Consider the following 12,920-nt stretch of genomic DNA (forward strand, 5'->3'; position numbering starts at 1 on the left):
TTACACCTACAGCCCTCATTCAGTGGATGAATTAAGGCTGCTCCATGTTGACAACTTGGAAGAAGCACTGAGAATAGCAGGGGCACAGAACGCATTCTGAATGGGGGACATCAATGTCCTTCACTATGTCTGGCACCAATACTGACTGAGCTGGCTCAGTCTTGAAGAACATAGCTACCAGACTGGGCCAATGGCAGGTGGTGGAAGAACAAACAGGGGGGAAAAACCTACTTGTCCTCTCCTCACCAATCTCCTAGCAACAGCAGTAATGACTACTACACAAGCCTTGAGATGACACAGCATTTTCACACTGAGGGAACTCATTGTGTTGTGTGACAGCACTGCCATGCCACATAGGTTAGATTAATTTCAAAGTGCACCACAGAAGTTCCAGGTAATGACCATCTCCAACAAGAGACAGTATGCGCATTTAAAACAGATGTGGAGAACTTTTTTCTCTGCGGGTTGAGTGTCCCTGGAACTCTCTTCCTCAAAAGGCAGTGGAAGCAGAGTCTTTGAATATTTTAAGGCAAGAATGTGAGATTGAAGTTACAGTCAGATCAACCATGATCTTATTTAATAGCAGAGCAAGCTCAAGGAACTGAGTGGCGTAATCTTGCTCCTAATTCACCTTGACATTAAATGGTTTTACCATCATCAACTTCCACCCACGTCAAGATCATGGGGAGTCACCATTGACCAGAAACCTAATGATAAATACTGAGTCTGTAACATCAGATCAGAATCTGACTGCTCCCTGACAAGTAACTCATTTTCTGGCACCTCCAAACTTGTCAGCCATCAACAAGTCAAGAGTGTGATAGAATACTCTGCATCTGCCCGGGTGAGTGCAGATCCAACAATACTTGAGACCCGACACTGCCAGGGACAAAATCCACTTGATTGTCACCTCACCCATCGCCTTAAACGTTCAGTCCCTCCATCACTGACACATCATGTGCCCGATCTACGAAGTGCACTGCAACAATTAGCCAAGGCTTCTTTCACAGTCATAATCTCTACCGCTAAGAAGTACAAAGACAGCAGATGCACTGGAAAGCCACCACCTCCATGTTTTCCTCTAAGTTGTACTCCACCCTGACTCCTGATTTTTCTTCACTGTCAATGAGTTAATCTCCTGGAATTCACTGCCTTACAGACTGGTAGATGAATTTTCATCACAACAGTTCAAGCATGACCCACCAGTACATTCTCAAGGGCAATTACGGATGGACAATAAATGCTGACTTTGCCCATGGCATTTTTGTGATTGAATTTTTAAACATTCGGTGCAGAGCAGGATGAGTTTTAGTTTGTCCAGTGGTTTGAGGCAGTTGTAAAATTATTCCACACGAGAGATGCAAATGTTTCCTTTTCACAATTTTACATCTAACTGCAAATTTTAAGAGGTGCTTTTTATTTAAAGCTAATGAGGACTATTATATACATGAAGGTACCTTAATATTCCTCAGAGACACGTTCTGCTAAATTGAAAGTCTCCAAAGCAGGAATTTCCATAAAACATGTCTGGATTATTAATTGACTTAACAATAATTCTCTAGAGAAAGCCACGCTACACAGGTACTGGAAGGTGGTTGGAAATGGTCAATAAAAATCAGCTGCATAATTTTTCTTAGCAAATAATTGGTATGATAAATACAAGGACTGCAAGATTCAACACTGCAGTGCCCACAGATTTGGTGCCACAGGTGCCATTTTAGTCCTAAAATGTCTCATCTGTGCCCATTTCTAGCTTGATGTAATCTGACCACCAAATTGGATGTTGGAGCATGCACTAGAGGTACGCCAAGCAGACAGATCATGATGTTAGTCAAAGAGGCTACCATTTTTGACCTCGCCAATCCTGTTAATACCCTGTGTTAAACATGCACCTCTAAACATCCATCCAGCAGCAGGAAGAACATGCCCCCTAAACAGTGCTATTTAAACAGCTCATCAACGACATGGAGATACTCATTACTACAGGATCTGAATCAATTTGTGGTGGCACTTGGCAGTTGCGGAATTAGTTAATGTTGGTGAAGTTAGTGTGGAGACTTCAGCAGTCAAGTCAGACCGCACAATGGTGGTGTTGTTGGGCTGGATTTTCTGTGCCCCCCCACCCATGCTATGTTTTGGGGCAGCGGAGGCTACTGGTCATTGGTAGGAACTTCTGGTCCCGTCACTGTCATTGGGATTTCCCGTTGTTTGGAGCCCTTGAGGCTGGGGAACACGCAGTGGAGGTTTGCCATTGGCGGGACCAAAATATCCTGCCTGCAAAAACGGCCATAAAATTCTGTCCATATTTATTGTTTCCCCTTGGCCTGAAGATTTGGAGAGAAATGGAATTAGGCAGTGTAGAAGAGGACAATCTGCTTGCAGAGGGAGGAGGAGGGGGGAGAAAGGGAGGTGGGGGAGAGGGCAAGAGGCCTTACTCACTATAAGTACATGGAAACATTTTTTCCCTCAGCTAATACCAGGAACAGTGTGTGTATCGATTGAATTTTACTGTGGTAAATGTGTGAGGTTGAGGTGAGGCATTAATGTGAAGTATGAGTCGTACTTGTTGCAGATTGTCTTAAGTAAGTGAAGAGGGTTTGGTGAATGGAGCTAATGATTCATTTATAAGGCTACAGCATTTGACAATGCACTCATTAAGCTTAACCAATTGTGTGAGATCATTAAACTTCTTCCTTGACAGCATCAAGGCTCTTGGGCCTAGAAGCTTGCATTAACAGCAATAGCTATCTGTGCTTCCTCTGTCTGGACAGCCTCAACCCCATTATGAGAGCAGTGTCTGTCTCCTCCTGTCCATCTCCTGCACCAAGGCCTTTGCTGCATTGGGGAATCTTAGACAATGATTTCTGTCCTGTTGTGCCATTATTGATCTGCCTGCTGAGAGACCCATTCACAAACAGTTCCAGCACTTGCTACAGTTAGAATTCACTTTCCTTTTAGGAGGTGCAAGTTGGTTTTAGGGAGTGCAGACTAACTTAAGGTGCTGCCAGCCTTGCATGAATTGCCCTCTGTTGAGCCATGTGGTCACTGAGCAGTGCACTTAGCACTGGGCTGCATGCTGACATTATTCACATGAGCAGGTAGCGTGAAATTTGTGCCTGCATCACAACAAACAGACATGGATTAGTCAACATTGAGATGCCTGCGTCTGTTATCAGGCCTTTTCCAAATTTTCCTTTCAGCATTGTAGTAATGACATTTAGTTTGACTTTCAACAGCCAACTGGGCTATTGAGAAATTATGGGGAGATGAATACAACATCTGGTTGTAATTTTAATTTTTGCTGAATATTAAATAAACATAATGTATGTTTAAACTACCTGACAGCACTGAAGATGCCATACACTATGATCTGTGTGCTGGAATAAATTGGAACTGAAAATGCTCAAATAACAACTCTATATCATATATCTATACATAACTTTCTTGGTTGGATAATCTATTTTAAGATCTCAATAAAGTTTACATGTTAACCAGTTGTCTATTTGGTTTTGTTGCAACTCACTGGATCATAATGTTAGTAGTTCTTTTAATTAACTCAATATTTCCAATAATGACAATGTAAGTTACAATTGGTTTCTGTGTATGCACTGATTTAATTACTTTTGATACGGGTTCTGTCACATTTCTGAGGTATAGTCAATGAAATGGAGTAGTTATACTTGTTTTTCTTCTAATAAATACAGAAATGGATGCTGTATAATCATAGTTTAGCACTAACTTACATCACTAAACTTCACTGTAATATTAGTGTAACATTTCTCTCTTCTTGTTTTTTAGGTAGAACGGGAGATAGCTATCCTGAAGTTAATAGAACATCCACATGTTTTAAAGCTACACGACGTCTATGAAAATAAAAAATATTTGTAGGTATATGTTTGGTATTTAAATGCAAGTATGTTTACTGGTTCTTTTCCATTGATTTATAATGAATTGTGTCTCAATGCACAAGCTTATGTTCCACTTATCCATACTTTTCTATTTTTTTGGCTGTATATTAAGTACATTTTTATCATAGTGGACAGTGCGAGAGGAGAACCCCAAGTGAGCCAGTCAACAGCATCTAGAGGAGAGTGCAAGTGGAGGACCCTGGGACAGGCAGTCAGCAGCACCTAGAGGAGAATGTGAGAGAAGGACCCTGGGGCAGGCAGTCAGCAGCACCTGGCATCTAACATCACAGAAGAAATATAAGTTTAATTGGTGGTGAAAAACTGCTGTTAGGGACAATTATTAAGAGGCTGAGAATTAGAAAATACATTCTTTTTAAAAGAAGGAAATTTGTCTCGATGCCTCAGGATCTGATGCCCTCCACCCGACACCAGTTTTCCAGCCACATATTTAATCGTTCAATTCTCCTAGTTTTATATTTGCTTGCATGTGGCGCTGGGAGTAAAATCCTGAGATTATAGATCCTGTTTTTCAATCTTTTTAAAGTCTGCTTTCAAGACTTCATCCCTTTCTTTCCCAAGTCATTGATACCAATGTGGACTCTGACCTCTGGCTGTTGACCCTCCTCCCAAAAAAAGTGCCCTGCGGCCGTTGCATGGCATCCTTAACCCTGGCACTAGGGAGGGGCAACATGCCTGGAGTCACACCTACGACCTCAGAAACGCCTATCTGTTCCCCTAACTAAAGCATCCCCGATTACTACTGCTCTCTTCCCCTCTTCTATCTCCCCTGCTGTTAAGCAGACCTGTACTTGTCTCTGACTGCACCCCTCTGAGGAACCAACTGATATCCTGAGAATTAGAAAAACACATTACTTTTAAAAGAAGGGGCTATTTACATTTAAGTACAAAACACAAGCATGAGGGAAACAATGTTAAGTCAAGGCCAGGTAAAATAAATTTGCACCAGTTAACCCAAGTAAAATAAAGTGAACATAAGGGGAGTAAATTGAAGCCATGGCAGCTTGGTCATGTGGAATGCGTGTCTTGTAATATGTGGGAAGTTGTGGATGTCACAGATGTTCGACTTGTGCAGGAAGTATCACCAGCTGCCGAACCTTGAGCTCTGGGTTTTGGAGCTTGAGCGGCGGTTGAGGTCACTATGGTGCATCCACGAGGCTGAAAGTTACGCAGAAAGCACATTCAGAGAGATGGTCAGACTGCAGCTTCAGAGCCTAAAGGCAGAAAGTGAATGGGTGAGGACCAGGCACTCCAACATAACTGGGCTGGTAGTGCAGGAACTCTCTGCATCATGCTCACCAATCAGTTTTCCATTTTGAATACCAGTTGGTTCCTCAGAGGGGTGCAGTCAGAGCCAAGTACGGGTCTGTTGTACAGCAGGGGAGAAAAAAGAGGCAAGGAGAGCAATAATAATAGGGGATTCGTTCGGGGAACAGATAGATGTTCTGTGGTCATAGATGTGACCCCAGGAAGGTATGTTGTCCCCATAGTGGTAGGATCAAGGATGCCACGGATGGATTGCAGGGCATTCTTTTGGGAGAGAGGGGTAACAGCCAGAGGTCAGGTTCACATTGGTACAAACATCCCGGGTAAGAAAAAGACGAGGTGCTGAAAGCAGACTTTAGGGAGCTAAGAAGGAGACTGAGAAACAGGATCTATAAACAGTAATCTCAGGATTACTGCCAGTGCTACATGCAAGCAAGTATAAAACTAAGAGAACTGAGCGATTAAACATGTGGATGGAAAACTATGTAGGAGGGAGGGCATCAGATCTTGAGGCATTGGGACTGATTCAGGGTAAAGTGGGACCTATACAAGCTGGGCAATCTGTACCTGAACAGGACTGAGCCAAATATCTTTGCAGGGAGATTTGCCAATGTTGTTGGAAGGTGTTTAAACTAGATCGGCAAGGGAATGGGAACCTGAGGGCAGACTCAGAGCAGGGAACAAGAGATGGAGAATCAGCAATTAGAAGGAAAAACTGTCAAATCAATGGGAGGCATTCAAAGGTGCGAGTCTGTAGACACAGTGCAAAATGTCCCCACACAGAAAAAGGGTGGTACTGCTAAATCTAGGATCTCCAGGTTGTTCAACAGCATACTGGCCAAGCTAAAACAGCAAAAAAAAGTCTTATGACAGTCACAAAATACTTAATAATGTAGAAAGATTACAGCAATGTAGAAAGTACAAGGGTGAAGTTAAAAAGCAAATTAGGAAAGCAACAAAAGAGTATGAAAAAAAAATTGTCAGAAAATCCTAAGATGTTTTACATTAAGGGCAAGAGAATAACTAAGGAAAAAGTAGGGCCTATTAGAAATGTACATTGAAACTTGTGGGTTGATGCAGAAGATAGAGTGTGAAATATTAAATACAACAGACATGATGACATGTATCCCAGGCTGCTGAAGGAAGACAGGAAGGAAATAACAGATATTCTGAGGATCATTTTCTAATTCTCACTGGATGCGGGTGAGGTTCCAGAGGATTGTGGCTCTGTGAACGTTGTATCATTATTTAAAAAGGGTGCGAGGGATAGAACAGAAAACATTAGGCCAGTCAGTCTGATTTGGGCAGTGAACAACTTATTGGAAATAATTTAGAGACACAGAACAAACTATCACTTAATAAGGCATGCATTAATCGGGTATAGTCAGCATTGTTTTGTTTGGGGAAGATTGTATCTTACTAACTTATTTGAATTTTGAAGGAAACAACAAAGAGGATTGATGAAGGGAGTGCAGTGGATGTTACCTTCATGGACTTCAATTAGGCACTTAAAAGGTCTCACATGGCAGACTGGTCAGAAAAATGAAATCTCAAAGGATACAGGGGAAGGTGGTAGTTTGGATAGAAAATTGGTTCAGTGATGGGAAACTAAGGGTAATTGTTGATGTATGTTTTTGTGAATGGAAAACAGTTCCCAATGTGTTCCACAGGGCTTGGTGTTGGGACACTTGCTATTTGTTGTGTATGTTAATGATTTAAGTATGCGAGGCATGACTGGGAAATTTGCAGTTGCTTCAAAAATTGGTCATGTGATGGATAGGTAAGAAGATAGCTGCCAACTCCAGAATGGTATCAATGGTTTGGTTGAGTGGGTGGAGAAGTGGCAAATGAAGTTCAATCTGGATAAGTGTGAAGTAATGCATTTGGAGAGGGCAAACAAAGCAAGGGAATATGCAATAAAAGAAAGGGGTTGAGGAAGTGAGTGGCTTCAGAGTGTATGTCCACAAGTCTTTGACTGTGGCAGGTGGACAAGGTGGTCAAGAAAGATTTCCTTTATTGGGCAAGTTGTTCTATTCATATAGTTGATGATATATGTTTTCAAATTTATTGTGAAAGTTGACATTTTATTAACAGAATACTTCCAAGCCTGTGTAAAGGTACCATATGTGCATGTATCTTCTTAATAAATTTTTAGACGTTACCTAACTTAGGAAATGAACTCATTTTTCACCTGCATTGATCCTAAGCCTTCCAATATCAAACTTTTTCTAGACAATAAAAGTTGTTTTGAATGTTCTTTTTTTATTCATCTACATTTATTCCTGTTCACTAATTATGTGAGCCAAACATTAATGAGAATTTAAATGTTATTGAGAGGTGAGAACTAGATGGCACAATCAGTTATCTTACTATCCTCTCACACACATGACCTGTCTCAGAATGTGTCCCAGAAGGCCAAGTTTAAAGGGAATCAGTTTAAGGAGCTCCCATTCATTTTCTGGGATAGACCTACACAAAACAAAATGTAAAATGTTCACAATTAAGCACAAAACTAGCTGCTTCACTTGGACCGATTGTAAGGATATCGAGGTTAGGAAATGGGAAGTGACATTATTCTGAATTTCAGTTGAAGCACACTGGTAGGCCAGTGAAAGCTTTAAAGTAAGTTTAATCCGCAATATGCTGAACTGACACCAAGGATAAAGATTGTGGGGGCGGTTCTCCCAAAAACATTCCAAGTGCTGAATTTGTGTAAAAACTGGACGAATCACATTTTTTTTTTCAGTGAGAGTTTCAGAATAAATCTCCCAATAAATAAATTTAACATGGCCAATCTACCTAACCCGTACACCTCTGGATGTCGGGGGAGCCAGAGCACCTGGAGGAAACCCACACAAACATAAAGAGGATGTGCAGGCTCCACACAGAGAGTGACCCAAAGACGGGAATTGAACCTGGGTCCCTGGCACTGTGAAGCAGCATGCCATTTTGAGACATTGATCTCAACCATGCTACCATGGGGAGATGCCAATGAAACAAGAGTCACTCTGGCCTGCCTCTGTATTCCCCCATCTGGCTGGACTCCAAGCAGTTTTGCACTAGTGTAAATCACTAAAAATCAGTGGGTAGGGCCAATTCCTGGAGAGGCTGGCAGCATTGTGCTGATTTGTCAGTGCCAAGATCGGCACATGCTCAGTGACTCCTGTCTGCCGGCCTCATGATTGCTGGCTAGCTCAATTGCTGGTCAGTCTCGCAATCCCCACATCGCAAACCAACCCCTCCCCTCCTGCAATGACCTGATCACTGGCTCCTCGAACGTGCCTGGGGCCAGCTTTGGCATTTCCACCCCCTCCTCGCAGCCCTGATTATTGGCCTCCCTCCCTCTGTCACTCAGCCCAAAGTGCAGAGTGGTTGCGGAACTCCCAAACCACAGACCGCCCCCACATGAGGCTCCACCCCCATTAGGCCCCATGCCTTGACGCTGCCTAATGCCTGATGGGCAGTGTCAAGATGCCTGCTGGACATTTTCATTTTGCCTGTTGGGCAGTGCCAGGGGGCCTAGGCTGGCGCTGCCAAGGTGCCGATGCTCAGGGGAACCCCCTTGGGGGGCTTCAATTGTCCTCCCCTCACTCCAGAAGGGTCAAAAGCAAAAGCAGAACAACAGGCTTGGCAAATCACCCCTTATAAAGGGATCCCTGACTTTACAGAATCAAAATTCAGAAAGTTTTTTTATATCTAAATAAATAAATGCATGTCCTTACTGGTAAATATCATATTGTTTCAGTTTAAATACAAATATAAAGAAGAGCTGTAGGCAACTATCTGTTATTTTGTGAAATATTCCCATGCTGATGTCAAAACTGATAAATTCTTCCTCAGAGGACTGTCTCCATGGTGCTGAATTCATTCATGATAATACCTCTGGAAGATTTCGGCAGATTCAGTTTATTATTGCAATGTTCCCCAGCTGCAGTTTTGACCTACACTTAGAAATATGAACTTTCAACATTTAAAATATGAGGAGTTTTAAAGATGGCATGGGTCATTGGTGTTTGGGTCTCTATTGGAATGCTACACTTTTCTTGGCCTGGTGGTTTATTGCAGCCCGTTCTTTTATTAGTGTAGCCTTTGGTTATACCATCAGAGAAAAAAACAGCTTTTGCTTTTCCCATTAAGGATGAGTTTAAAATGTGTAGTCAGGCCATTCTTTTAAAAGATGTAATTCTGACATGTTCATAGAATCATAGAATCCCTACAATATAGAAGTAGGCCATTTGGCCCATCAAATCTGTACTGACATTAAATCCCACCCAGGCCCTATTCCCCTAACTCCACACATTTACCCTGCTAATCCCCCGACACTAAGGGCAATTTAACATGGCCAATCCGCCTAACCCGTACACATTTGGATGTGGGGGGAACGAGAGCACCCAGAGGAAACCCGCACAGACATAAGGAGGATGTGCAGACTCCACACAGACTCCAAAGCCGGGAATTGAACCTGGTCCCTGGCATTGTGAAGCAACATGCCATTTTGAGACATTGATCTCAACCATGCTACTATGGGGAGATGCCAGTGAAACAAGAGTCACTCTGGCCTGCCTCTGTATTCCCCCCATCTGGCTGGACTCCAAGCAGTTTTGACAAAGGTCTGTAGATCATAGCTCACCCGCCAGGCTTTGGGTTTGAGAGGGTAATTAGTCAATCAATTGTGTTGTCCAATTCTAATCTCCTCATAACATTTAAACATTCTGATGATCCTGATCGTGCTTCATCTCACATAATTACCTACGAAAAATTAGAGTAGATGAGAAAAGATGATAAATTCAAGCCAACTAATGTTATCTGTTTGGATATTGGAACACAGCAGGTAAATGCAGTTGGAGAATAATTATGCTATCTAAGTATCAGTTAAACAGTATCATTCTATTATTGAACAAAGAACAGTACAGCACAGGAACAGGCCCTTTGGCCCACCAAGCCTGCACTGATCACATTGTTCAATCAAGACCAACTACCTGCATCCCTCTATTCCCTGCCTGTTCATGAGTCTATCCAAATAAGTCTTAAATGTTGCTAATGTGTCTGTCCCAACCACCTCATTTGGCAGTGTGTTCCAGGCTACCACCCCACAGTGTGTAAAAAAGAACTTTTCCCTGCACATCTCTACTGAACATTACCCCCCGCCCCCCTCCCCACCCAGTCACCTTGAATTTGTGCCCCCTTGTAATTGTCATTTCTGCCCTGGGAAAAAAATTCCAACTGTTCACCTTATCCATGTCTCTCAGGGTGGCATGGTGGTACAGTGGTTAGCACTGCTGCCTCAAAACACCAGGGACCAGGGTTCGATTCCTGCTTGGGTCCCTGACTGAGTGGAGTCTGCATGTTCTCCCCGTGCCTGCATGGGTTTCATCAGGGTGCTCCGGTTTCCTCCCACAATCTGAAAGACATGCTGGTTAGGTGCATTGGCCATGCTGAATTCTCCCTCAGTGGACCTGAACAGGTACCGGAGTGTGGCGACTAGGGAATTTTCACAGTAACTTAATTGCAATGTTAATGTAAGCCTACCTGTGACAATAATAAATAAGTATGCCATAATTTGATAAACTTCTATCAGGTTACTTCTCAGCCTCCGTCTTTCCTGGGAGAACAATCCCAGTTTATTCAATCCCCCTCATAGCTAATACCCTCCATACCAGGCAGCATCCTGCAAGGATATGTATCTTGTTACACATGGTAGCTTAACACAGGCTTGGAAATACCCTGTTTCTAAAAAGTAAGCTATGATATGTTGCTGGCACATGAAGAATCTGGCAAAAGGAATGATGCCCTGTCTCCCTTAAAACATAAATGCATCTAGTGCTGCATATTGGATAACATAATGGATTTGTGGTGCTTACTGTTCAAACCCAACAACAATTGATGGAAAAGTTGATTTCAGTTGATTCAAAGGACAGTATTTCAAGAATGGCTGGACATTTTGACTCTTGTTTCTGATGCATATGTGGCCCCAGAACAGTACTGTACCCAGTTTGCCATTACAATGGAACTCTCACTTGGAAAGGCCACAGGGATACTGATGTGAGAAATAGAACTTTCACTTCGCAGCATTGAGATTAGTTTGCTGAAATTGAATTTATGATATTTTGGGGTGCTTGACTCCAAATCTGTTTCTTCTTCTCTATCTCGTCTTTATTCAGTTTGGTATTCTCCCTTTAATTGCATATCTCATGTTTTTTTTATTCTCTCAATTGTGGAACTTTGTTAACAGTTTGAAGAAGTCCATGTGCACTGCATACACTGCATTTCACCATGTATGTTGCTTCTCGAAGATTTTTCCAAGGCTTCTTGAGCATGAAAAATCTGTGCAGGTCACTTTGAGCTATTTATACTTCATTTAGGTATTGGTAATTTCATCCTTGATTGGAGACTGTAAGTTTTTCCCCAGTCGATATATTGAGCTAGCTTACCTGTAATTAGCTGGAAATGGTGAAACATTGATCACTTTCCAATTTTCCGACACACTTCTACACTGAACAGAGCCCTGAACTACAAGCTTGGGATCAGCAATTTTCTTCTCTAAATCCTGAAGGAATTGGAGATGCTCCCTGCTAATAGTTACTGACACTGGGTGATGGAACTTCAAAGTCTTTCGCACCGCATCATGGACACCTCTAGCCTTGAAGAACGTAAAATTAATGAATAAAAACAGAGGAAAAAGTGATACTGGGCATTGACATTCATCTATTCTTTATCTCATAATGGACTTTAATGTTAAAATAGAAGCAATCACATTAATTTTTAAAAACATTTAGGATTACAGTATTTAACAAATCTAAGTATATTGGTTTAGTTTCAGCAAATCTTTTGCATCACAAATGATACATAGCTTGACATTGATGACAGTGCAATTTCTTACTTGACAAATCTTTGCAGGAGAATTTGGAAATACAGATTTTTTTTCCTTGTTTCCACGATGTAGTTTTTAGTTCTTTGCACTTATGTTGATAATTGCATGGAAATTACAATACTGGCCTCTTATTAAATTCAGTTGCTGAAGTCCAGGAATGTCCAGCATTCAAAATCTGCACATTATTTTAGGAATGGATTACATTCTTTTTCAAAAGACCTGATAGTTTACCTGCTCTGCCATACCTAGGGAACAAGGAATTGTGATGACTTGCCATGTCTATCCAACACTTAATAGGATGACATTGGACCATCGATGTAATTTGTATTACAGCTAATCTGCAGCCTTAATACCTGGGTGAAAACGTTGCCAGTACATTGACACTGACTGATTGCTGTTCACCAAGATACAAGAAGCTGATATTGAGCATCATGATATACTGACACATAGAGATTTTGCTAAGTGACTGTGAAAGGCAATGGGAAATGGTATCTTGGGTCCTGTGGGAAAGTTGTGATGCATAGATACGTGTACCTTTAGCATCTGAAAATAAGAGTCATTGGAATTTGAGTCTTTATGAAATCTGAATTTTTAGGAATTGGCTACCAGGTCAAGTTGAGTGAACAAAATTTATGAAAATTTTGAAATAGTAAATTGAGCAATGAAATAATTCCATTGAAAAATAGATGAATACATTCATTGAAGACAACTAGTTAGATATTACTGATCCATTTATATACATAGTGTCGTTACTGTGATTCATAATTCCACTCATGATGCTGAAGCAGATGTGTTGGGGAAGTGAGGGGCCTTACAGCAGGAATAGGTAAAGATACAGTGTAAAATGTTGTGATTTC

At 41.7% G+C, this 12,920-nt stretch overlaps 1 protein-coding gene across 10 annotated transcripts in view; it reads left to right on the top strand.

Moving 5' to 3' along the window:
• Positions 1-12,920, top strand: part of LOC145343840 (serine/threonine-protein kinase BRSK2) — an 894,349-nt gene that overhangs the window by 500,596 nt on the left and 380,833 nt on the right. For all 10 annotated transcript variants that reach the window (XM_080190257.1, XM_080190254.1, XM_080190256.1 and 7 more), the window contains one exon: positions 3,799-3,884. In XM_080190257.1, coding sequence (XP_080046383.1) covers positions 3,799-3,884 — 86 coding nt within the window. The remainder of the gene's footprint in view (positions 1-3,798; positions 3,885-12,920) is intronic.

The sequence above is a fragment of the Carcharhinus amblyrhynchos genome, chromosome 6 (genome assembly GCF_965287045.1).
Source record: "Carcharhinus amblyrhynchos chromosome 6, sCarAmb.v2.hapA, whole genome shotgun sequence".
NCBI lineage: Eukaryota > Metazoa > Chordata > Chondrichthyes > Carcharhiniformes > Carcharhinidae > Carcharhinus > Carcharhinus amblyrhynchos.